The sequence below is a fragment of the Cygnus atratus genome, chromosome 11 (genome assembly GCF_013377495.2).
Source record: "Cygnus atratus isolate AKBS03 ecotype Queensland, Australia chromosome 11, CAtr_DNAZoo_HiC_assembly, whole genome shotgun sequence".
Taxonomy (NCBI): Eukaryota; Metazoa; Chordata; class Aves; order Anseriformes; family Anatidae; genus Cygnus; species Cygnus atratus.
In genome coordinates this window covers 11,246,621-11,274,182 of record NC_066372.1, presented here as the reverse complement: position 1 = coordinate 11,274,182, position 27,562 = coordinate 11,246,621, and the positions used below count along the sequence as shown (strand labels likewise).

At 38.3% G+C, this 27,562-nt stretch overlaps 1 protein-coding gene across 4 annotated transcripts; it reads right to left on the bottom strand.

Annotated features, from left to right (window-relative positions):
• SPPL2A (signal peptide peptidase like 2A) lies at positions 1-26,142 on the bottom strand. Of its 4 annotated transcripts, XM_035554843.2 has the most exons (17): positions 25,939-26,142; positions 22,238-22,357; positions 20,866-21,048; positions 19,985-20,074; positions 16,683-16,816; positions 14,264-14,415; positions 11,224-11,320; positions 10,861-10,962; positions 10,080-10,161; positions 9,691-9,765; positions 8,910-8,966; positions 8,699-8,752; positions 8,185-8,284; positions 7,228-7,305; positions 6,737-6,897; positions 4,588-4,621; positions 1-331 (listed from the first exon to the last, which is right to left on the bottom strand). In XM_035554843.2, exons 1-17 carry the CDS (start codon positions 25,990-25,992, stop codon positions 300-302), a joined length of 1,605 nt encoding a protein of 534 aa, XP_035410736.1. In that variant the 5' UTR covers positions 25,993-26,142; the 3' UTR covers positions 1-299. The 4 variants fall into 4 exon arrangements, with proteins under 4 accessions (XP_035410736.1, XP_035410738.1, XP_035410735.1 ...); XM_035554845.2 differs by lacking the exon at positions 8,699-8,752; XM_035554842.2 differs by lacking the exon at positions 4,588-4,621 and having other exon boundaries at positions 25,939-26,136.
• Between the last annotated feature and the right edge of the window lie 1,420 nt (positions 26,143-27,562).

Here is a 27,562-nt window from a genome sequence, read left to right as displayed (position 1 = left end):
TTTGGAAAATTGCATAGAAAATGCCCTTTATTTAAATCGAAATAAGGCACGGTTTTACTAGCTATGGTTTGGCTGTAAAAATGCAAATCTATTTTGATTACTTTTATGTTATTAACAATATTTTTCATAAAAATATAGGTGGAGTAAAAAAACCTTTTACACAGAGTATGAAATACTCTATTGTACATCTTCACCAAATTTACTGTAATTCATCTGTAGGAAATTTGAATACTATTTTAAGCCAGAATCCTACATGTTATTGTCCTCCAGGCTGTTCACTGGCTGATGCTGTGCCTTCTTCATTTCCTGGGTAATCCAGATGTTCCATCATCTAAATGTAAAAAAAAATTGAAAGGACAGTTCTTTATATATAAATACTGCTTTTTTCCCCCCATTGGTACAAAGTATTTGTTAGCTAAGAGAAATACAATTAAACATGTATTAGAGTGCATTTTAGCAGCATACAGATAGGAAGTCCTCTATAGATCAGAAAAGTATTCAAGCCAAATAGCTTTTAGTTAACCAAAAAGCTCTTAGTTAATGCTTCTGACTACAAAAGCACTTGCCATCCAAGGATTTGAGTCCTCTTCAAGAAATTAAAAGTTACGTATCAAAAGTGTCTCAATTATTGAACATGGAGGGAAAAAAAATGAGGTTAAGCAAATTTTTCAAAGACAGTTTGGAAAAACTGGAAAGAGAGCCTAGGTTCCTACTTAACATTTACAGTTAGCAAGCAATGGCTTGAATAGAAAAGACTAGCTTTCTCTTTTTATGACCGTAAGAGCTAGCTGTATTACAAATATATTTCACTGGAAAATTTTGTACTTTCCCTGACTAAAAAGAAGCTTGTTTCCCTATCCATTGCTGTATTGTTAGACAACAATGAAGGCTCTGGTTTCATCCCTGGGACAAAACATTGAAAAAAAATCAGAGGTAAGCACATGTATTGGTTAGCATGACAAATTAAGATTGACCAGTTCAAGGACTTCATAATTAACAAGAGGCCAAGGATTGGGCAGTTTTGGATAGTTTTAACAGCTGAAAAACAGATATGTGAAGAACAGGAGATATGAAAGTAGTAAAACCAATGCTGAAAACAGAACATGTCAAGGAGCTCTGATGTTCAGTACAGCAGGGTTATTAGACCAAGGGCATAACGCTTTCAGTATCAAAAGGTAGAAACCTCGCCCTCCTTCTCTAGGTATGACCCATCTGTGCCATATCCTCTTTTACACCAGCACAACCGAGTCATCACAAGGTATACAAACGTACCTTTTTAAAGTTAAGTTTACTTAAACAAGATGTTTCCAAATCTGCGTGCACCAGCATGCCATACAGTAAGTTCAGATGAAGGCCAAACAAGTCATTGGGACTTGAAGTAAGGCTTAGGAGAGCCTTGTGGCCACAGTATCGATCTGACTAAAACCAGAAGAGGTTTTTCACACCACTACCTTCATGCTGTCAGAATCAAGAACAATTTAGGCATGCACTTGCTGATACACCCAAGAACTCAACTGTAACACACGATCAGCCCAGCAGTACCAAACTCTTGTGCCAATGACAGTCTTACATTCACTTCAGTATATCTAGAATCTTGCCTCTGCACTGTGACCAAAAACCCACATCAAAAGTCAACCAAAGCAAAACACTCCCTACAATTACAGAAACTAAACAGTTGTTTTGAATGAGGATTCAATTATCTGTTTCCAGGAAAAGCAAAACACAACAAATTAAGCAAACAAACAAACAAAAAAACCACCCACCACCAGCAGTACAATATCACACCAAGTAATATATGGCTTCCTTTATCCTAAGGAGGATCATCCAACAGCTGGCATAGAGAGGGTACTTTTGGTAAGTGTTATTGTAAAATATTTCCCTATTAAATTGACAAAATGCTTCCAGAAGGAAGAGTTAATACTATTTGCAACAATTGACTGTATCCCAACGTCAAGCATTCTTCTCTTAATCCTTCAACTAGGTAAGCAGCATGAAATGTGCTTAAGCTGAAGATATCACATGTATTTAAATTTTAAAGTCTGTTTGATGTATGAGATATTTAAGTTCAGTTTATGTTCTACTAGCCATTTTGGTTATAAAGGTGTTTGGGGCTTTTTGATACACATAAATTTCACAAGATAAAAAATAAAGAAAAAGGTCTTTAGACCAAAATAGACCTGCTATTTCTTATCTCTTCACTATATATGAAGAAATACATTCTTGTTTTCACAAGAATAGCCCACAACTTCAAGTCAGGGACAACAGATACCTTTCTAAACATGTAGACTTGCCTTAAGTAGCTTCTTCAATAAGAGTATCCCAGTTGTAGGTTCTCTCAGGACAACTACGTCCTCAAAACCTCTGCAGAAGAGGCAGGAATCTTTATGACAATCAGCATCAAGATGAAGGCACAGTGCTAAAATCCTGGACAAAATTGTCATCTCAATCCTTGAAAGAGCCAAAGGAATCAGACAGAACATGGTGGAGAGCTGACAAGCATTTTTTAAGTGGAAGACATTCATCAGCTTTTTTCCCACATCTGAATTCCTGACAGTTTGGTTTTTTTTGCATGGTAGGTAGCGTCAAGACAGACAAAACATAACTCTGGAACTAAAATAGATCCTAACATGGTGAACTATTAAAAAAAAAAGCTACACACACGCACACAGCCAACTAGAAATGGTAATCCCACCTTCTACCTGTAAAAGAGTAGGTAATACCTATGTACACACTTGAAAACAAGATTGACTCTGATGATGTTGCACTCACATAATCCTTAAAACCTTCTAACTTTGATTAATGTGCAAGTATCTCAAAAACATGGTTTCAACTTACAGTACTAAATAGCAGGTGCTTGCTGCCTAACATGCCAATGACAAATCTGTTGATTTATTATTTCGAGAAAAGGTAATGAATTCCTAAACACTTCCAAACGACAAATTCTAAAAAAGCTGCAAGACAATTTGTACATCTAGAAGACTAAAGTTCTACTACTCTGCTAGATTTTTCATGATGTTACTGAAGTGATTTCATAGATTATACTGAGATTTTAAAAACAGTTTGTTTTTTCTAAGTTGATAACTGGGAAGTAAGTATCAAACATTAGTATATCGTGCAGACATACATGAGGAGTATAAGCCATCTAGAAAACCTAGAAAAATCTTTACTATACACTTCACAGCAGCAATACTGCCCACTTGGTGGTAGGGAAGTAGGTACGTTCTTCTCCTAAGAAATCCCTTTCTTTCAGTGCATTGTTAAGATATTTTCCTATGCAGTGACTCTTTACAATTCAAGACTACTTCATAAAAAAAGCCACACAGGGCAGAACTAGAATTTAAGACTGTATCATTATGGAAAAAGAGAAATGCTCTCAAATAAGAATTATGGGATCTCAGAGCTATCTTAGGAAGTAAAGTGTTTCCCAAATATATAAAGTAGAAACTTGAAAATTGATTTTAATAATCCTATGCAAGAATTTGAGTGCACACAGAAGGACAGAAGACTTAAGTTATAAAAATACAGTCTGGCCATCTGATTTTAATTTGCATTCTACTCTTCCCACTTACTAGCCTCCTCTTGTGTTTGTATCTATAATTTCTTGATTACTAAAGACTTTCTAATTACACTTAAAATAATCTTTATTAGAAGAGAAGAAAGAAGATAAAGAGAAAAGTACTTTTTAGTTCAGAATTTAAGATACAGTCAGCCAGAGTTCACTACCTCAAATTTTCTTCCGTGCACACAGCAGACAGCTTATGCTTTATAAATACATGCAGAAATCTAGTCTGCTGACTGTAATTCAAGTTATATTTCGATACTTAAATTCTGCAAGAAGTTTACATTTAAAAGATTGTATTGCTCTCTACATGCTGTGCATGAGACAGTAGACAGTGAAAATATGTATTGTATCAGTGTTAGCAGTCATGAGCTATAGCCTATTAAGGTTCTTTCTTGCTTTCTCACTGCTGTCTAGAAGCCATGCAGCAGCAAGACCACAAAAGCTGGTCTGAATCCTTGCTCCTTACCCCACTGCAAGAACTACATACAGTAACGGATAAATTACACTGTTGAGCAGTAAGATCATAGACTATAGAGGTAGCTAATAAAGATGAATTGAAATGCTTAACATTGTAACAGACAGAGGACAATAAAATTGTTGTTTAGCTCTAAGGAGGTTTTCATATCAATGCAGTGACACAGAAGAATTAGCGGGGGAACTTCCATATAGTTAACAAAAGCACAACCACCATCAATTCTAAATAGTTGAAGATACTCCTAGGGATCTGGGAAATTATAGAGTAAAAGAGAAAACAAAGCCTACATTCAATCTTAGGAATCATGGCTCCATAGGTACCTTATATTAAGTTTTCAGTAATTCCTTGAAAGGAAAAAACAACTAAGGGTAACTGCAGGTTTACTTTCACAGCTTGTCTTCACTGCTACCCTTTTCTTATGAATTACTCAGAAAAATGAAAAAGAAAACAAACAAAAAGAAGAATGAAAAGAAGAAGCAGAGGGGAAAAAGCAAAAAAAGAAAACACAAAAGATTATTAAAATTGCATTAAAAGAAGGCTGTAATCACACCTTGTAGCAAAGGCGTCCTGGTGGAGTCCAACACCTAAATAAAATTCATTCCATTATTAAAATCATACACAACCAAAAAAGTAAACAAAAATCAGAAAACGCAAATAAAGAAAGCTAACTAATGAATTACAAGCAAATAGCAGTGTTTATGAAGTTTAGTCATCTGATACCTGCTGTACCTCTATCTTAGGGATGCTTTGCCCTAACAAGTCTGCAAGGTTTCTCTGTTCCCATGAGGATGAAGCAAATCTCTACAGAAGTCTGGTCACCCCTTGTCAATGGAGAACATCTAGTCCAGTCCAAACTACCATTGTTTCAGCAGGCAAAAGTTAGCAAAAGATAGTCTTCTGTTGCCTTTCTATAGCTTTTCTCCTCAGAACGAGCGTGGAAAACTGAAGATTTGGACATCAGGGTTGTGTTGCTTTTTTTTGTTCATGTCAATAAGGGCAGTTCAAAATGCAGCCTTACGTTGGGAGGACAACATATGAGAAAAGATCATCACTACATCATTTTGAGAGTGCAGTTTGAGTAACATTCTCAAGAAAAGAAAACAAAAATATAGAAAAGCTCATCAGAAAGTTTTACTAAAACTTCTATTTTTCTATAAGTTATACAAAGGTGTCCAATCACAGACAAGTCTAACTCAGGAGTGGTGTAGAGGGGGTGGAAATCAACATAATAAATTGTGCCAGGAATGTGATCATCTGACCTCAAAACAAGCTCAAATTCAGAACAGTTTTAATCCTTCAAGAAACCCGTTGAAAGGACATGAAATAACTACTATGGCAACATAATTCTTCCAAGTATGAGTTTTACTATGAGAAGTGCAAGAAATTTTTGTTGCTTAAGAGACTTGCCAGGTTTACTTCGGCCAATCTTACTCAGAACTCGTGAGGAAAATAAATAGTGAAGCTTTTTTCTCCAACAGTCCCAGAGTTACTGAATTTTGATATGTAACAATTTATTTCAGAATAGCAGTCACTGATTTACATACAAATGCATGGTAAACCAAAATAATTTTGACCTCCGGAGAAACACATCTATTTGCTTCTATGAAAGGAGAAGACTTCTTTGTCAACAAAAAGAAACAGGGTATTAGTTAAAGATCTTCTCCCAAGCAATTTGAGACTTGGGCTTTACCTTAAGCAGGTGCAGAGTATCAGTTACATCAACAAAAGGCAGTGTTTAATTTGTAATGCTTTAGGAGCTGCAGGACTGCAGTTTTACATTTACAGAAATTACCACCATCTGGCTTCCACTGTATGCCTTAGCTTTGCAATCCAGAAGTTGAATAAAAGCAAAAGCTGCTCCTTTTCACCATCAACTTTGACAATAAACCCTATCCATTCTCTGAGCTGAGTTCAACACAGCCTAGACACAGGAGATAATTTCTGAACTCAATATTGGACTTCAGGTCTCTAATAAATATAGAGTAATGTTGAAGTTTGCCTGTCTTACAGTAAATGCCAGCTCACAGGGGCTAACTCATACAGTTACCACAGCTATGGCAAGATCAGGAGGAAGGTACTCGTGTCAACAGGTGGAGGCAGATGGTTGGTGGGATTTTAAGTACTACAGCTCCTGGGTAGTGCTAGAGATGACCAAAGGGGAACTGCAGAGTACCTGAATGTGGTGTGTACGTGCATGCTAGGAAACAGTTATATAAGCACCCAATACCTTTTTGCTGAATGCTCCATATCATCCTGACAATGTAAGATACCAGTGATGCACAGAAATTAGTCTCTAAAATTCTAGTCCATCACTAACTTTTGAACTGACTCTTAATACAGGACTACTACTGCAGATTGGAATCACATCTGCAATTCAGATGTTATATACCACATAAAGATGATAGATGAGCACTGTTAAAACACACACAAAACACATTTAAAAGAAAAAAAAATCAGAAGAAATAACCTTCTTCCATGATTACTGAACCAGATATTTCAGGTTCCTTAAGCTTCATTTTGCTACATCAACTATTAGGCTAAGATTTTCTAAGAGTCAAGACTTTCTGATTATTCTTTCTCGAAGACTAATCAACATTAAAACTAGAGGAAAAAATGGATTGCTGGTATTACCAAGTACTTAGAGAAGCACATACGGAAAGTAATTACCAATAATAAAATATTCAGGACATCCAACCTACCTGATAACTGCTTCCTTTCCAAAACTTCTTCATCTCCTTGCGTCTCCAAGCAACAAGAGAGCTAGTAATGAGTGTACATGGTACAAGATAGAGAAGGGCAGGTTGTCCCATCTTCATTAATGCCAGAACAATGAAAGTCAGCACCATACCAACGGCATAAGCTATAAAACACGATCAAGAGCAAGTACATTTTTAAATGAAATCAATATTGTAGTAAGCCAGAAAAACTTTTCTTTAATTAGTATGTACCTTGCTGATCTAATTGAAGTAAGGAGGGACGATAGGTTACTATGTATTTGCAAGCTTTCTAAAAGCAACTGACTACCATAAAGAACACTCACTTGAAGTATGAGCAGGCACATTAAGAAGATTATAAAGAGATTCTTAACAACACTGAACATTTACCTGGAGAAAACTATCTAGTTCTGCCATTATAAAAAAAAAATTGAGATGAAGATTAAAATCGCTGAAAAAAAAAAATCACGATTTACCTATTGTACAGGAAATGTAGTATACAGAAGAAGAGCTTGTTTGAACATCAAATCTTCGACAATAGGCAACGAGAAGCCCTTGAACAAAGGAAAAAAAAATGGTTTAATGAAATGTGTTGCCATGAATTCTTTTCTACCCAGTCCTCCAAATCAAAGCAGCATAAAAAGAAATTATACTAGGACTTCCCATTATACTGTGCATTATCTTCTTCTCGATTCTTTTCTGGGAAGCCAAGAACCAGTTTCAGAAATCCTATAGTAAGTACTGAAAATCAAAACCACAATGCAAATATGCTAGCAAGGGTGGTATTAGAAAGTTCTGTTGGTCTGTTTTAAGCAAGCTAAGAATTTTGTGCTACTTTCAATTTTGAAGGTACTAATACAGAAGAGTAACACCTAGTTTTAATACTTCTCTTCAATAGGATTTTAATGCTCACTCGTAATTTTGCCTCAGTACAGACCACAAGAAAAGGGAGAGTAGTCTTGTCATGAGATGGAGCTTTGGGCTTAAGTAATTTGCCCAACACTCCAAGTTCAGCTATGGCAAAATTCAGCTCTTCTAAGGTAGAAAAATTTGACAAAACATTTTCCATGACCTCACCTCTAATTTCGTAGTCTATGACACAAAAATGCTATGAGTCACAAAATACTTGCTTTCTGTGAGATTTTAATAAGATTTCATTAATACTGACAACTGGATTTATCTGTGGGACCTGTATTTTCACAAAACACAACACTAAAGAAAAGCAAAACAAAGTTCATCATTTAAGCAGACTGTAACACAACAAGCTTTCTTATCCTCTGGCTTTTCTTGTATTCTACACTAAGAAATCAACACAAACTGCTGCATTTGATTTAGCAAATGCTTTGCAGAATAATCCCCCTTATAAGTGAGTTGAGAATCAAAACCAAAAAATATTTAATCTTAAATTACAATTGCCAAAGACATCTGCTCACCTGGGACAATAATGTCTCCAAAACCCAACAATGAAAATGGCATGTCACACAATGTCGCTGCAGAGTATTCAAGTCTAGGCACTCTAATAACCACAGGTAACTGTAAAACAGTATTTCACAAGCCCACATAAATCTAATTTAAAGCATCCTGGTGTTTTGGATTTTTTTTAAATGAATAAAAACAGTTTAAGTATCATTAATTTATCATAACTCATGACTTCAAAATAGGTAGAACCTAAAGTAAAAAACCAGAAACCATCACAGAGAGTGGATAAAGCTTAAGGCAATATGCAAATTAGAATTTCAGATTTACAAATAACGTGTACACGCCAAATGTTGTCTTAAGTTATTTTTAACCATACAATGAGAATAGCAAGTCTGGATTATTACCCTAACTATACAGTATTGATATCCAGGCCCTGCAGAGAAATTTGGATAGTCAGGTTTTCCCCAAAAGAATAGTCTTTTCAGAGGGAATGATTTAAAAATCCAGTATCTGAAATACAATCCTTACTTTCTCATGGGGAGCTGAGCGTTCAGTAGGGACTTCCACCAAGTTTCCATCATTCTAGGATCAAACCCAAGTCAACAGGTATTTAATACTTAAAAGAAAATAGCAAAAGCTGGCTATATTTTGTGAGAAAGTTATGCTGAAAAGCACGCTATGAATTAGCTACAAAATGTCAGTATTGTTATGTTGCACATATTAAAACAACTATTCATACCTTTTCACTGTTTCCAAAGGGACCAGCTGCAACTTCAACCATTATACTTGCCCCATTCTGAAATTAAATTTATTTTTCTAAAGTTAATGGTTTAATATATCAAAACATTCATACTACATCTACAAAAACTTCTTGCACCTCATCTTACAATTCAGGATTGGAAAAATCTCAAATGTCAAAAGGAATACATTAATATAATAGTGTTATACAGTATTGTTTTACATTTAAAACATGTAGTCCAGTCTAAAATGACTAACAAAACCAAAACACACATGCACAAAAAAAAAAAAACAAATGAACCCACCAGGTGTAGCTGGGTGTTTAGATAAAAATGCATCAGTTTTTTCTAACGTGAGCTTTCTGCTTCCAAATAGAAGAAAGTATGTTTGCATATAGTTCATACTACACTGCAAATCAACACTTTAAGAAAGTACTAGAGAGTGTTCCATAAAAGGATGTTGAAAGCAAAAGGAGAAAGAAAATTGGGGAACTGTCATTTCTCGTCATCACCCTGTCACACAACTGGGGACAGGATATTTCTAGCCATAAGACTGCTGGAGACTGGGTCATTTAACAAAATTTATCACACCTATGCAAGCATTATAATCTATGGTCCATACAAGACAGAAATTTAAACCACTGCTGCCTTGAACAGGAAAAAAGAAAAGGAAGTTAGCATTTCTGCATAGAGAATACTGAAAAAACACTCATCTGTTTGACAAAAATGCTGCCACAATAACCAGACATCATTTTGATTTTCAAGATAAATTCATGGACATACCTTCGTGATAAATGGTGTTATGAAGACAAAAAACACATCATATAGAAGGAGAAGGCCTAGGAGTATCACACAGGACTGGAGAGGAGAGAGAGAAAAAAATGCCACAGGTTTTCAAAGACTGCATAATTAGATTCTGGTACACTTACTGTATCACCACATTAAAAAATAAAGAAAGAATCAGAAGGAAAAAAAAAAAGAAAAAACCCACACCACACCGATGTTTTTATTCCAGCATAACATTAGAACATTTTTTTAAAATAACTTATTATAATTAAAATTTGTGCAAATTTATTGTTTTCCAATACTTCTTGAGCATTAAAAACTTACTTCCTGATGCTAAACTTATACATGTGGCATTAAAATACTTTAAAATATGCAATTTACAGTACCTTAAAGTTGGGCATTTTCAGTGTTTTAATGAAGTTTAGGCAGAAAGCAACTCCCAAAATATCTTGCAAAATCCAAGCCCACCTAAAAATAAGAACACACTTTTACACATTGTCCAACTTACTGCTGGTATTTAAGAATAAAGATTTTTTTAGATTTTTCTGAAGGTAGCGAAATTGCAAAAGGGAATCGAAAGCAAGGTGTGTGTGGTTTTTTTTTTTTTTTTTTTGTAAGTATTGCTACCAAAACCACAAAAACACTAGTTTCAAGATCAACAATTTTCACTAGCCTCTGATCGTAAATCGGTAACTGTTCTTTGTCGTTATGGCACAGAGAAAATGAGTACAGCAGAGGCTACAGCAGGGTCTTGCCATTCCCTTGTATGACTGCTCACTTGCTCAACACGTGTTGTTGACTGGAAGCCCTGCTTACCGTGTGGCTCATGATGCTTCTTAGGATTTTACTGTAATACTTATTTAGGGTCTCTTGCCTATATTACCAGTTCTGCATTTTTTTTCCACTATGGTGATCGTTAGCAATCAAGCTAGTTCTTCCTCATCTTCAAAATTTTTTGCAGCTCCAAATTACCACACAGTTCATTTGTATAGCTTTGTTCTCTATTATTCCCGTACTTATTAAGCTTCATAAATACTTATGACTTTTTTTTTTAAATAGGCACTGGAATTTAGAAGGATGCCATGTGCCAGAAAGAGTTACAAGATGAGAAGGGTTTTTGAGGACCTTTATTCATATTACCCTTTCAAGTTAGAATGTATCACTTACCTATCTTCGTTTCGAAATACTGCCCAAACAACAGCTGCTGCTATGCAGAATGCAGCCAGAAAGATAAGCCTCACTTCAATATTTTTGTTGCAACATGTAATCCTAAAAGGAAAATAACTAAATTTAAAAAGAAAGCCTAAAACAGCCAAAATACATGCCTGTGCTGTCACAGGTCCTTAAGCTGACAAGGCATTCTCCCCTGGAGACCCCCCTCTCCCGCCCCTTTGTTTCATCAGGACTCAAGCGGGTGGCATTATTCATCCAACTGCAGACTTAAACTACACTCATGTTTTCACACTACCTCTAGTAGCAACAAGAAAATACCCAAAAGAAACCTTGTAAGAATTGAAAGGTGTCCAATACCTGCACTGCCCAAACGGTATTTCTCCGATTAGTGCAGCAAGACAGTTGTACAGGCTCGTTGCAGATGCCAAACAAAAGACTGATATTATAACATACACTAGATAAAAAGAATGGGTGGTAGGAATCAGTGACAAAATACAACAAGAGCAAATACAGCAAACAGGTATCAAACACAAGGATGTACATGTGATATAAACTGTTTACAGCTATAGTGCTACTTGGTACACTGTCATTGGAGACCCCAGTCACAGATTACTGCAGAGTGCTAGATTCTGAAATGTCTCTTCCATGAGAAGAGTTCTCTTAAAAGCACTCTTTTTCCTTTCTTTAAGGAGAAAGGTGACGTCTGATACTGCCTTCATATACTTTTCTTTATGTCTAAAACTGAAGTGCTCTTTTACAACTGCCAGCTTTCTCAATTACTGATAATACTCCTCACTTCAAATTTTCTCTGTAGTCATCTTGTCTGCTAATGTATAAAAATTTCAGCAACCTCTAGCTCTGACTGATGATTTAAGTAGCATTTTAAGATACTATACACCCTACCTACCCCTTCCAAAATTTCTGTTTAGCTAGGAACCACCTGCTTGGGAAGAGACTTTGTGTTCCAACTTAGGGTATACTGCGTATTCTAAGCACCCCTGAAATACAGGTGGACAATAAAAACAGTTGTTTACATGTTTTTTGTTTTTGTTTTATTGTAACAAAGGTCTCGCTAGAAATTGACTCTAACACCTCTAGGGAATTTATTGAAAAATAAGCAAGACAGGTGTACTGGTTTTGGCTGGCATAGAGTTAATTTTCTCCATAGCATCTCATACAGTGCTCTGTTTTGGACTGGTGACCAAGGCAGCATTGATAACACACTGCTGCCCACCTGCAAATATGCTGAGGGTGTACAGGAAGTCCCCAGGACATTTGGAGTAATGTTGTCCGTCTTTCCAAATAACCATTATACATGAGGAAGCCCTGCTTTCCTGGAAGTAGCCAAACACCTGCCCTTCCGCTGGGAAGCAATGTTCCAACTCCTCATTTTGCTTTGCTTCTGCACACAGCTTTTGCTTTACTTATTAAAGTGTCCCCATCTCAACCCATGAGTTTTCTCACTTTTGCCCTTCTGATTCTCTCCCCCACACCACCGCAGCTTTCTGCTGGTAACACACCCCCTCTGGTACTTCAGTTACAGAATTGAGCCACAGGTTGTGAAGTAAGTTTAAATAATTTACTGCTTTAAGCAAATGCATTTAGCACCTCCAGTAAGGCAACAGAAAAATGCACAATTGTGTCACTAGTGGTGTTCTGCTTTAAAGACCATGATTATGGTATATTTGTAACAAAAGTTCATCCATGCTTGGGGAAATTCTGGTTTGTACATTCAAGATAGTTCTGTTGTAGTACTGCAAGGTGTTAAAGCACTAGGCCATTGTGATTTCTTTAAAGATCATACCCTTTTAATACTTTTTCATTTGTAAAGTTATAAAAGGTTAAGCACATTTGTAAGTGAACTCAGGATAGCAACGGAACCAATAAAAGCGAGAAAACCTGAGGGAGTGTCTGGATTTTTTTAAAAACTATTTGCTTTTCCTCCACACCCTCTGGTTTACTATGAGTAGTACTTTCAGATTTTGAGTTTTATGTTAACACGGACCTGCTCGGAATTCATTCCAGCTGCCAGAAAGGCATCATACCAGCAGCAACAAAATAAAAACAAGAAAACAGCCCAAACCTGAAGTTGTTATTTAAGTTTAGACATAAAATATGCAAGGAACCCTAGAAATCTATAAACATCTGGCATTTAGTCTACACAGAGAAGCTGGCAGCAAGGGAAGTTTTCTAGCTTTACTGACTACTCGATGCTATCTCCAAGTATTGATATTAGGACTCATATTCACACACTATAGTAGTCACAACAATGTAGTGGGGTTTTATCGTTGTTTGGTTTTAATTAAATGCAGAATTTTCCCTAGGACAGCTTATCATACCATGGGAACAGCTTGTGTCTGCTTCAAAGTGCAGACACTAAGGCTTCTCCACAAAAATCTGTTACATATTTGCTTTGAACCCTTCACATTTCTTCCTGTCCCCAACTAATTTATTATTCCTTTCCATTTCCCCTCCTTTAAGAGACCTCATTCTTCACTCCAGTCCCCTCTCCCTTTCTCCTTTAAGAGACCTTTCTCATGACTTCTTCCTAAAATTCACCTGAATCTAGGAGTAAACAGGAAATTTTTAAGCTAAACCTTTTAATCAAATTACAAGATTCATCAGTCTTTTATTGTGACAAGTTTAGCCAAGGCAGCAATGCCCATAGAATCAAGATAACCAAATGTAAACAAAATCAGAAGTCGGCATGGTGAAGTTTCTTCCACAGAAGAAGGAGGGTAACCTGGTAACAAATTATTGGAAACAGTGAATTTTGGAAGCTTTCAAAATGAAAGACACATCGTTCACACTAGAAAGTGTGATTTAAAACAGTACATGCTTTCTGGTTGCATAATTTGAGGGCAGGAGGAAAAAAAATCACCAGTTTGGAAACTACGTTTTACTGGAATTGCATCATTCAAGAAATTGCCTTATTGCTAGTACGCCTCAGTTTATTCCATTACAGGAATGCCATTTAGCTTGATACTTCAATTAGGGCACTGCAACCACAACCTCAAGGTCAACGTTGCGATACCCAAAAAAATCTTTTACTCTAAAGGCTATTAAAGTGTCATTGTCATCCTCCCAAAAACATCAGCATATATCATATACTTTTGTTTGTGGGTTTTGTTTTTTTTCTCGGCAGTCACCAGTTACCTCTCCTCTACACTACTTCACTCAGAATAAGCACCATCCAGGCAGACTCTAAGGCACTAGAAGAAAGCTTCTTCCTTCTTTTTTAATTAGCAGCTACATCTTTTCAACCCTCTACTCATAGATATACAGTACAATTAACAAAGTTACATTAATTTTAGTTTAGAAATCTAGCTTTTCAGACTTAGACACTTAAAATCATGCAGAAAAATGCAGTCAAATGAGATTATCCTTTCTTTCTTACCTAGCCACTTGTAGAAGAAATAAAGTAAGACCAGCATTACACAACAGATGACGACGAACAAGATAACAGTTAGAGGAGTGAAAGTAACATTTTCTTCCTTTTTCCGTCTTGTTTCTCTCTCCCCAGGACTTGCTGTTGCTTTCAAATTCTCACTGTATTAGGAAAATGACACACTTACTTCAGATGAGAGGTTATGGAAAACTTTTACTATGATCAGAATTTTTGATTACAAATCATTTTGACCAACAGCATTTAGGTCTAACTCTTATTATTATCAGAATTCAAGCTTTTCAGAAAAAGTGGTATGCTTTTTTGTTTGAGTTTCTCTCCACTGTTTTGATGGAGATGCGCACTTCTAGCTTAGCATAGATCACAAGGAAAAGATTCTTAACTGCCCTCCTTTCCAACAGTACAGGGATTGCCAACTTTAATGAGAATTCCAAATCAATATCCTGATCAGCGTGAGGAAAAGCTGTCCAATATAAATACTCTTAACCTCCTTTTCAGGATGCGTGCACTCAGCTTTATTAGCACATCACCTCTGACTACAAAGTATCTTGGGCTAAATGTAGTCAATCTCTGCGAAAAATTAAAATCCATGTGTTTAAAACCTCAATTATATAACACTAAGCATCTGCAAAAACACCTCGCGTTAGCAGAATGAAACTAGCTAATGACTAAATTCTTTTACCTTTATACCCCATAATTACAGAGTAAATGAACCTCTGTGTGTGTGTGTGTTAAACGAGACATTTTACATTTTCACCGGAAGTAAGATTTCTGTGCTTACATACTCCGTATTTATACCACACCATGCAAAATCAGGAGCCAAATTGTTATGTTTTACTCTGTTCTTTGAGCAAGCAGCCCTACTACTCTTTAGTACAGGCGCTAGTGAAACTTGCCCATCAGATAGCGTGTTCCTGACAAACCCCAGGGCCTACCTACAAAATGCTGAATTCAGCACTGAAACAACTACCTTCAAAAGAAACCCATAGGAACAAGACACTTTGTTAGATGAATCACCTTCTCAGAGAACATGCTTTGAACAAGCAGCTTAAAAAAAAAACCTCACCCTAGACTTATGAAAGTGCACTTCTAACAAATTTAATGTAATTACATCTAGGATTTTTTTCCCCAATATGGGAGACAACATCACATTTTGTTATTTTAGCATTCAGTGCAGCCACACCCTGAAGCACTGTAGGGTAAAAAAGAAGCATAATCACATCTAAACTTTAAAAAAGAATCCCCCCTTCTATTTCTTTAATCTCTAAAAAAAAAAAAAAACCTTAATATTTGCATAACAACTAGTGGGAAAGAGGAAGACACAGTTATCACATACAGTCCACTCCCTGCTGTTGTGGGGAACAAAGCACTACAACAGAGAACAGGAGATTTAGGTAGTAAAGCACACTGACTGGCCCATTGCGTGTGCACAGACATCCAAGAAATGCTGCAGGATAATACCATGCTCTGAAAGACCAGCTACAACCAGTTCAACCCCAGACTAAAACCAGTTCTGTGAACCTAGTGTGCTTCACTTCACTAAACAAAGCTGCACACTCTCCCAACACTGTGCAGAAACCTCTCTCACCTGCGTGTTTCCTTGCATTTGCCACAAGCTATACCACACACACCCTTGTGTCTCATTTCCCCTGCCTAGTCCCAGAGCTGCTACTGCCCCAGCTCTACTGCCAGATAACACACACAGCTGAGGCAGATAAGCCTGACTGGACTTTGGCTGGAGCCACCCAGACACAACCCAACTGTGCTCCCCAGTGCTGCCAGTGACAGGGCTGTGACAGGACAGTGACAAGACAGACATCCTCAAGGGTGCTGCTCAGCCAGCTGGGACAAGGCACTTGTACAGGTCCCCAGTGCAGACAGCATATACAGTTGTACCTCCTAGATCACTGGATTTTAAAGGTGTCACTAAAATGCATGATATTTTGTCACGGATATTGAAATATTACAATGTCACGTTAACTCTCACTCATCCTGCCAAGAGCTGCATTATCACTCAAGGACTTTTAAAACCTACTGCTTAGGTTTCCCTGAAGACCTACTGAGAGATACAGCAGAGGAAGACACCAGGAAAGCAGAAAGGGAAGAGTACATTATGTTATGTTTTCTCGCATGCCTGTCAAACCAGTCTTCAGACTCTTCTCATCCAGAAATACTGTTATCAAAGACTCATTATTTTAAGCAGAAAACTCTAAGCAGTTTAGGTCACGACAGTTTTGTTATTTCTTAAAGGTTACATAGATGATCAAGAAGCTTAAGCATCTAATTGCACTTCGATCTTATAATTCTTTAACTAGCACCCTAAAAAAAATCATGTCTTACTAATCATAACTAGAGATTTCACAAAACTTGTAGTCCACATAATATAAGCAGTTCTGTTGTGCAGACTTACAGTTCTGCTACTCCACTCCAGTAGCCTCCTAGTGCCACAGTGAACACAGCAATTAGGAAGATGACAACCATACTGCAATCAAACTCTGGCAAAGGCGGTGAATATAGAGTCACATTAATGTCATTTCCAAGAGTCTGAAAAAGAACATACAAATTACTTCATAAAGACAAGAAAGAAATTATACTGCTTATTTTCCAACAAGGTACACAACATGATTTCCTCCTCTTAACCCTACACAATGGAACAAGGAAATTTTCAACTTAATGCATAACATATCCCATATTCTTGTCTTGGTCATTGTAAAGAAGCAGTGTCTACCATGCCACCCTCCCGGATAATCAGGTTAGAAAGCAGCCTTATTACTATTGCTGCGGTAAATATGGATACCACAAGGCAAAATGGTACTTCTTTGCAATCTTTCAATGCTTCTTAGAAGTTGTACCTACCCCTAACCCAAATGCTTTTTATCCCACAAATATACCATGTGCTACCAAAGACTTAGGTTCTGCAAGAGAACATACCTGGAGTCAATTACCTTGAAATACAGACTCACAGGTCCAGAGATATGAGTAGAAGTCTGCCTCTAGCTATTGAGGCCACAAAACTCACAGTGCAGATAAAGGCAAGATGCTTCAGACAGGACACAGTAAAAACTCATGGTGGCAGAAAGATTTAAAAATAATAACTTTCACAAACAACTTGAGACGGATTCAAAAATAAAAGAAAGCAATTTCACGTAACTTAAATGCTTCAGCATGACTGAAAGGTGAGATTTCAGCAAAGAAAGGAGATAATTTGACAGAAAATGAGAAAGGTTAGCTGTTGTTGAAGTCAAGGCACCTAAAGCAACACTGCAGTGAAAACAGACTTCAGAGGTGTGGTAGAAGAACAGATTTGTTAACAGCCTGCATGTGGGATACAAACAGAAGAAGAGATGAACACATCGGGCAAGTTTGGCTACAGGAAGATCAAACTGGCAGTGGTGAGACTGAATAGGAAGCTGGGTAGTGTAGTGGAATACATAGGCAATATGTGAAGACAGCAGATTCGTTTCAGCATCTGAATTATCTAATTACAGAATTAACCTTACTGCAGTCTAAAGAAGTCAATCATTCATTTGCCTCAAGTTACAGCAGTTCAGATAATCACATTTTAGAAAACATGAAAGAAAATTTAAGTGTTGGTGAAACACTACCATTGTATGAAGTGATATATATAACATTAGATAAAGGCAAAACAAACAAACAAAAAACGAATTACAGTATCCTGTACGTGGAAAACAAAGGGAAAAAAAAACTAATGGCTTATACATTTTTAGTATTCAACTCCAATACATCTAATCCCAGTTTTTCCTTTCAATTCCATGAATCTAATAAAGCAAAATTCACATTAGAATCGAGAACAATTATTTCATTCTGTTCCGCTCTTCACTGAAAACTTCTGAAATCTCAGCTGCTACCACAGAGAGCACTATAATCAAATACAACCCATCAGGTAACAGCTCAGCAAGAGAGCAGCTCAATTCCTAGAAGGCCCCCAACACTGTCAAGATTCCTCATAAACCCGATTCAAACGGTGAAAGCTAACAGAAATTAATTCTAAGAAACAGTAAAAAGAATGCTTATACCAACTAGCTCCCCTCAGACTGTGCTGTCTCTCTCTTCTAATTAAATAGAGATAATTGGAAGCCATAAAGAGCATTAAAATGTAACACACAGCTGTACTAGGAAGAATACTATGGTTTCCAGCTTCTAAGCAGCACATATTCCTAACAGCTACTGCCAGTAACATGACAAAACCATGGCAAAAAAATACATCAGAACTAGGAAATGATTACTTGTAGGCGAGGCTTTGTCTCTTACTACTTTTACGAGGACAGTTTCTTTAAGACAAAAATGTTTTTTTCCCCCTCAATTCAACAGCAGTATGAGACATCACCTGGCATACCTGTCTACTAGCAAAGTTATTTGGTGAATTATTGTAGCTGCACAGAAGCGATTCTATGTGATACCACTCTAAACCACACTAGCCAATCAAGTGATGCAGAGAGGTTTTAGAACAAATCAGGGATCTAAGTTTGCCCTAATTGCCCCCCACGTTAGCAGGGCACATATAAAAATCACTCAGCTAAGCACACAACGCTTGTTTTCTTGAACAAATTTCAAGAAAGAGGACAACCTAAACCAAAACACAGTATTCATCAGTGATTATGGCAGACTGAGGAGTGTTACCACAAACCTTCAAGTCACATCAATGCTCTACAAGAACCAAACTCTAATGGAAAAATAAAAAAAAAAGGAGAAAACAACCAAAGTCCCAGATATCTCAGGACAGTTTCAGTTCACATACTTACCTAAGCCAACTTCCCACGGCAGCTCTGAAGGTTAAGAGCAGAAATGGTGAAACAAGCTTGCAAAGTCAGTCCAAGGAGCTAAGACTACACAGGTTACTGCTAGCCTCTGCTATTCATAGAAAAACATGTGCAGTGCAACTCTTGCCTAGCAAAGCTATTTAACACTAAATACACAAACAAAACAACAAAAAAGCAAACCAACAACAACAAAAATTCCACACCCAAGAAAACATAGTTTTCTTTAAAATTCTCTCCAACATTCTGTATCCTAATATTACACATCAAGGAAAAGAAACTAAAAGAAGAAACTAAAAGAAGAAAAAATGAACCACAACAAAACCCCCCTACAAGTGTAGGAGATACCACAACTGCCAGATTTTAAAGACATAAACTTGGCATCTCATCATGAACTCCTCAGCAGAAAACCAAACTATACCACCTAACTTGTGTATAACAGATGCTGTCATGCTATAGAAACAGAGCCTATGATCTTATAAAGACAACAAAAATAAAAATACAATATCCTCAAGATCCAACCTGATAAGGTACTGCTTGCTTGCAAAATATCATGCCGCTTGATACAAGTTCAGCTGTTCTAGTTTCTGTGCAAAAGGAATAGCCCTCTCAGCCTATAGCTCTTGACATTTGCCAAGCACCTGCAATTTTATACAAGTCTACTGGAAGGGTGCTTATCTTGTTTAGGATGAAGATTTCTAAGATTACCCTCCCACCATTATTGTTTCCCATTCTTAGCATTCTAATTAAACATTCTCTTAAATTGACTTGAAGAAGGAAGTCTTTCCATGATTTAATACCCATCCCCTTCTATGAATCTCTATCTATGCTCATTCAAATCAGGAAGACATTCATATTTGATATTAAATTTTATTTATTTGATCAAAAACCTAAGTCTATACCAACCGCAACATGCTGAAATTATATTACTTACCAGCTGCATATCCACAATGTCATTGTATCTTATAAGAGCAACTGGTAGAGTCACATTTTCAAAATCAGTCTTGTTATCCGAAGGAGGAGCCTAGAAGAGAAAGTATCAGTGGTAAGTATATTGAGCCCAAACAGATGCAGATTATCCTTTAAATTTCAGTGAATTTGTAGGAAGACAAATTGAGCTAGTTCATCACCTTTTCCTAAGGGTTAGCAAAGACAGATGTGGTGGTAACATCACCTGCTTTGACCTAAGTACATCTGGATTCATCAAGGTCCCGTGCTTTTACAGTATTATAAAGAACAAACAAAACTTGCTTTTTAAACTTGTTTCAGAAACATAGGAAATAGCTTCACAATAATCACACAAATTCTGAAATTGCAAATATTTGTATTTGTATTTTGCAGCTGTAACAGAGAACAAAAAAAGCAGAAGTATCTGTAGCATCTCCATACCTTCTTTATTTCCGGCTTTGGATGAAATAGTTTACATTTGTCATGTGTTTAAAACAAAATATTATCTAAGATGATGAGGAGTTCAGAGTTTGCTGAAATTATGGGATGACAATGACAAGCATTTGCATTCATAAGCACGATTAAAGATACAAGCAACGGTATAAAAATACAGTTCAGCTGTGGATACTTTTAGATGATGCAACACAGCATCGCACAGAGCTCATTCAGAATGACCCCTCTGGTCCCTTGAAGAGCAGCAGCACTAGCACTGCGCTCAGTGGGGAAGGTTACCTCATGCTGGAATCCCACACATTCCTGTAGTCCTCTGCTTCTGGGACTTCTGAGCTATCTCTGCACAACAATGACTTGGACCAAATAGATAGGATGTTATTTCACTACAAAAGAAAATCATAGGTTGTAACTTACCAGCCTAGCTTTACTGGCAATCAACAGCATTTTAGCACCTGATCTTTGAGCAATTCTTGCTTTCTCCAGAAAAGTGCAGTTTCCTCTCATCACTACAACTGCTTTGTCCTTCATTAAGCCAGAAGGAACTTCAGAAGAATTGCAGAGTACTGTAGAAGTCAGGTTTTCCAGAGTCCTGAAAGTCTGCAAAGAGAAGAGAAGCAGAAAGCATGAAAGAAGCAAATCTGATGATGCAAACTTATCTGTAAGACTATCCCTAATTGGAGGTTTGCCAGAAAGAGGCATAACAGAAAGGAATAATGGATTCAGAAATATAAGATCAGTGCAGCAGTTTCTACAGCCGACAATACTGAAGGATGTTTAGAACACCATATAGCCGAAATATCTGGCTGTTCTAAGCACAGTTTCACAGCAGTTGTTGTAATTCAAACATACAACTCTGGCTATGTAGGAAAAATCACTGCCTATAGTTCTGGAGAATCCAGCATATAGTTTATGTTATTTCCAGATTTTTCAGGGGAACAACAAACAAACAAACAAAACAAACACACCACTAACTGATATAATGTAACCAGAGTTTTGAAGTGTAATACTTGTTCAGAAACAGTTGGCAAACTTAAAAATGTATTACTTAAAAAAAAAGTTTCAGTTCAAGATGGACAATGATTTTAAACTTGTCAGTTTTCTTTAGTTAGGCATGACATCCCAGTGGCCAAAGTAAAACAGCAAAGATGTTTGGACTGACAAATTATTTTTATTCTGTTTTGCATTGAGTTAACCTGCTAATGAATGACAGAAGGGAAGGAGGAGAAATGAGAAAAATACTGCTGCCTTGATCACTTCCAAACATGAAGTATTTCCTGTTTATAGGAAGAATGCCTAAAGAAAAGATTTGTTTCTGCCTCACACCCAAGATCATCTGAAATATCTCCTCTTTCACCACATAAGAAAAGTTACAAGACAATTAAATGGGAGAGCAAACTGACAAACTGATATAAGAAATCTTTCACAAGTTTACAACATTTTTATAAACAAACAAAGAAAAATTTCACTCCCAAATCTAAAACTTGGATATACTGTTGACACCCAAACAAAAAAAAAAACAACTTATTTAAATCTGGTTTTAAACACAGACAGAATAGCATCTTTATAAACTTTAAAAACTGACTTTTTAAAGTACAGAAACATTCGCTACATGGATCTCTTTCTACTAGTACACAGAGATCTTTCATTTTTGGTGGTGGAGAATGCAAGAGCTAAGTATTCAGTATAGTATGAATTTAATACAGAAGAAAGTGAAGACCAGTTATAGCTGACCCACACTTATCTCGTGTTGTAGTTCTCTTAGAAAATATGACTCTCAACTACTTACAGCATTGTTCAGGCTGTTTGGAAGAGAGATCCAATTAGAATTGTAAACTATGCAGTAATCCTTTGTTACTGGAGGTACACCATTTCCAGAAGCATGCAGGATTCCCTCATCTGCATTTATCTGAAATAAACCAAGGTGTTCCAAATTAAACAAAGTTTAGACCATGAGCGTACAGGTCTTCTTCTAAAAAGCTGTTAGGAAAGAGAAAGAGCTTTTAGAAGAAAAGATATACATACATTTAATTTACTTGTACAATGACTAATTCCATGAGAGATAGGTAGCTGGGGAGCAGGATGGAAAACTAGCGAGGAGCTAGTCAGATTCAGAACCCTGTACCTTCCAAAAGAAGCATATGATTTTACATAGAAAGGCATTAAAACAGGATATAGAAAAGTAGATTAAAGTCCTTGCTTGTTTGCAGAATTTAGAATATCCCCTACTAGTACAGGTATTACATTGCAATACCTAGAATAGCTTCTAATCAAATAATTTTAAGCACAGAGACCAATCACTGTACTTTAAGAAGAATTTGTCTAAAGAAATCCTGGTCTCTCGCTGAGAGTAATCTGATCAGATTACTCTCAAAGTCCCTCAGGTAACATAATTACTAAAATTAACAGAGGTTTTAAAATGTATATGTATTTTATAGTAAGTACAAGAAATTAACATACACTTACAGTATACTACTTAATATATATTGCTTTATACTATATATGTAAGTACATAAAAGTAATGTATAGTACATGAGTTATCCCAGCGTTAATATATTAATAAAGGCCAGGTTTCTACATGGATCAACAAACTGATTGAGGATTAGATGTAGTTACAGTTGCAGAGTAGTGAAAACAAATAAGCATCATTTGTATCTCAAGCATCACCTTAAGAAAAATGCTGGATAATCTCATTTTGACTGTTTTTTCTTGAGAAAGAGACTGACCTTAACATCAGGAAGTATCGATATATTAAAAAAGAAAGAAAAAAAATATCCTGTTGTAGACTGCAGGTTTGTCTGAAAGAATACTGAGATACTAAGCTAAAAGCAGGCATGGCTGGGGGTTGAAATCCCAAACGTTTGGCAGATGTACAACGCTAATCAATGAATGCTACAGAAGTATTTCTTCTCAGGCTAACATTCTACGGCAAGTGAGACCTACTAAGAAAAGAAAAACATGTGATGATATTGTTTCTGAGGTTTATGTCTGCCTGGTTTGAATAGCAAGAAACCTTCTTCAGAGGAATCCATTATATTTGCCATAGTGCGTGAACATCTGCTGGGAGAACTGTGTCAGAGGGCCTGAGCACATTAACTGTTTAACATACAACAGTTCTTCAGATGTCAGCTAAAATAAATTGTTCCATAATTTATGACCAGTACAAAATTATCGAGCTTTCCTCTCAAATGTACTCATCAGAAAGTATAAACCAATGGCAAATTAAAAGCAAAAAACTTCTAACAGGTGCAAAACCTGTTAGACATTTCCATCCACTGAAAGCTCTTTCTGTTCCACGAAGTAAAATAAGAATTTTCTGTGCTCCAGAAAATCAAGTGTTAATGCTACACAAGCACAAGTCTGTCTAAAAGAAGTGATTACTTGCTTATTTGATACGCATGTTTTGTTTGGCAAGCTTCCCTGCTCTAGGGATGAATCGGAGAATACAATTCTTGCTCACAAGATGGGGGAGGGAATACCAGAGCATGATGTTTACCCTGGTGCTGCTCTAAAGAGCATTTAGAAGTTAAAAAAATAAAATAGAATGGCTCAGGTTGGAAAGGGCCTTAAAGATCATCTAGTTCCAACCCCGCTGCCATGGGCAGGGAAATAAACATGACACGCTACACCTCATTTGGAACATCCCTATTGAAGTTACATTGCATCCTACTGAACTTTTAGTGTTTTACAATTACTTTAGTTTCCTTGTTTCACAATGGATAAGGGCTACTTGCTGGGATACATTGCCTGTCCATAGGCTGACTTGTTCCAGCATAAAAATGTTTACACCTGAAATAAAGGCATAACAGCTGTCTCTAACTAAAGGTTACTTTAGTTACTTTAGTTACTTTATCAACTTTTACTTTCAAGTTCAGACAATTCTCAATGGCCCCTCACCTTCAAACAGATTTCATCCTGTTTTTGACAGGTGGTTTTCTCATTTCCCTCCTTCCTTTACCACCTTTAAACTGTTCTTGTATAACTCCTTATCTTTCACAGAAAAGAAGCCATCTCACAGTGTCTCTTATTCCTTATTTTTCCTAATACATACCCCTGTCACAGCAGGGGTCTAAGCTTGGGCTGACTGTTCCACTTACAAGTGTAGTGGTAACCCCATCATGTAGAACACGTGAAGTTATGGGAACCAGGGGAGAGAGTGACCAAGCCAAGCCTGTATTTACAATACCCGTCACATTTAGCATCTAGATAAGACACAAGAAACTCAAACGTGCAGAACAGGAACAAGGTATTTTGTATGTAGCAAGTAACAACACGAACCTCAGAGAAATGTAAAAAGGTAGAAAAAATGAGGCATGAACAGCACAAGCAGCATCTTGCAGTTCTGCCATTGGCACTGTGACACAAACACTCCTTCCCTGGGGGCATCGTGACCAGGGGAACCAGCGCCTGTGCTCAGACAACAGCAGCGCTCCTTCCCCGCACATCAGCGCTATCTCCTCACCTTGTCACTCTTAGGGTACTGATCTTGAGGCTCAAGGAGCTGACCTAACTGCTCACCGCTGCTAGAACCAGCCCGTTGAAGCGTTTGTAGAGCAAAAATGGCAGGACACAGGGCCTGGAGTTTTACAGGCGGGCAGGAAAAGTCCTTTCCTCTGTCAGCAGCAACAAACCATTGGGTTAGGATCAGGGAGTAAAGGCACTGTTCAGAAAACCCTAATACAACTGATGAGAGCTGCGCGGGGCTCACAAACAGCAAGGGAGCACTTTGCAGGGATGGACACAAGCTACTTCGCCCAATGCGATTCTCAAGGTGATTAAAAAAAAAAAACAACAAACAAACAAGAAAAACACAAACACTGTGCTCCACACCTGCTGTTGTGAATATCAAGCTGTGACTGCCTACACAGGGAAGTGCTCTGGATCCTGCCTTACCAAAACAAGCACAAATTACGTTAAAAAAACAAGAAACAAAGAAAACAGACACCTTAGTGGAGCAGTACTTAATGGAGGCATACCCTTTACATGGCTTCAACAGATTATGAAGGGTTTTGGCTTCCATATTTCGCCTGCCAGAAGGGGAAGGGTAGGCAGAAGGGCAGCTACCGGGCTCCCAACACACCGCACGTCAGGATGTGGGGAAAAGCTGCCAGGACGCCCCATAAAGCAACCAAAACGTCACGTAGGACGACCGAACAAACATAAAACCAGGATACAAGCACACCACAAGCTCTCCCCCACCACCCGCAGCCTGATTTAGACACCTCTACCAAAAAGGGAGCACAGGGAGCGCTCCTCACCCGAGCCCCCAACGCCAGGCCGGGGCCGTGGAGCGGGGGGCCCAGCTGAAGACAGGCAGCTCGGGAGGGCTGCAACGGCCTCGGCCCGACCCAAACCGGACCCGGAGCGCTGCGGGGCCGCGTCCGGGTCCGGAGGCCCCCCGCAGCACCGTGCGGAGGAAGGGGCGGTTGGCAGCGCCCGGCCCGGCCCCGCCGCCTCCTCCAGCTCTCCCGGCCCGGCGCGGCCCCTTACCGGCGGCAGCAGCAGGCCCCACAGCGCGGCGCACAGCAGCCCGGCAGCCCTCATCTTCCTCGGCCGCTGCCGGGGCCTCGCAGCGCCGCCGGCTCCCGGAGCGGCTCCACTTCCTCTTCCGTCCCCCGCGGCCGCTGGGGGCTGCAGCCGCCGGCCCGAACGCCGCGGCCCCTCTGTGAGGCCGGCTGGCCCCGGCCTCGGGGCGGCGCTGCCGCGGGAGGCCCGGGGTGCCCGCGGCCTCCCACAGCCCTGGAGGGCTCGGAGCGGGGCTGTGGTGAGGAACTGGCGCTACCCGCCCCTGTTTTGGGTCGAAGCTGGGCGCTCTGCTCTTCTCAGGGCACGCAGAAGCTGGTTTCTGCCTAGCGGCTCCGAGGTGTTGGGCTTTAGTTAGCTACCGCTGCCATCATAAACCAAAGGAGACGGTCGGGCTTGCCCCAACTCTCCAGAGACAAATCTGTTTCACCTCCCTTCAGTCTTTTTGGGATGAGCGGGCACAAATACAGAGCCATGGGAGAGCAGTACAAGGAGGAGGGTGGACTGCAAAGCATGACCCATAACAAATGGTTGAGGGGATGGCACCATTTGCCCTTAAAAGTCTTTCAGAAAAGAAGTGTTTTCCAGGCTGTGACTGCTAGAAGGACTGCGGTGCACTGGATGTAAGAACCAGCATGATTTGCAGGAAGGAGGTATGCTGAAGCAGCTCAGTGATTTACCAGCTAAGGAAGTTGTGCAATGTCTTTCACTGAAGGCTTTTAAGAACTGGTTGGGCAGCCCCCTTCCACCCCTTCCCAAAGGGCCCGAGCCTGTCTTGAGCCCAGCACACACGAGAAAGCGGAACAAAGATAAGAAAGATTATTGGAGAAAGGAGAAGATGTGGCCATGAGAGAGAGAACAAGGGAGAAATGAAAAATAAGAGGCAAGGCCTCAAAGAGGAGTGGTGAGCTACAGTCTATCAGTAGTAAGTGAAAGCCTCAAGAGGGTAAACCATTTTTCTTGAGTTAGTTACAAACTAACAGTGGTTATTAGTTATAACTACTGGAGAAGGAAGTTTTCCACATACATATTTCCCCCTATGTGAATTTAAGGACAGAGCCATGTAAAGCATCTCCAGGGAACACTTCCCACCACATTACAGCTAATTTTCAGTAAGCTGTTCTGTTGGTGTAAACATCAGAATAACATTTACATACCTGTAGAAAAAAACAGTATTTTGATTGATACAGTTACTCTGACAATAACAGGTAAGGTGTTGTGTTTTTGTTTTGTTTTTTTTTTTTTTTCAGTGACAATTTGCAATTCATTCATGTATCAACAAATGAACAGACTTATACATCTTGTAGATTTGCTAAGCTGCAAAAGTCTGACTAACATTTCAATATGCTTAAACAGTGCAAGATAAAGGTACACCATGACACAGCTAACAATTCATATTCCATGCGGAATTGGTATTTAAAGGACAGCTAGTACATTGTCCATCTGTGTATTTCTATATCGGTGCTGTTGTCAGAGTAACCGTGACATGTTACACTGTCTGCTACCTCTTCTTTCAAATCTAAGTAGATCTGGATAAGAGATTGATACAGATGAATACAGATTACTTGAATAAATCCCTCAATTCTGTAAA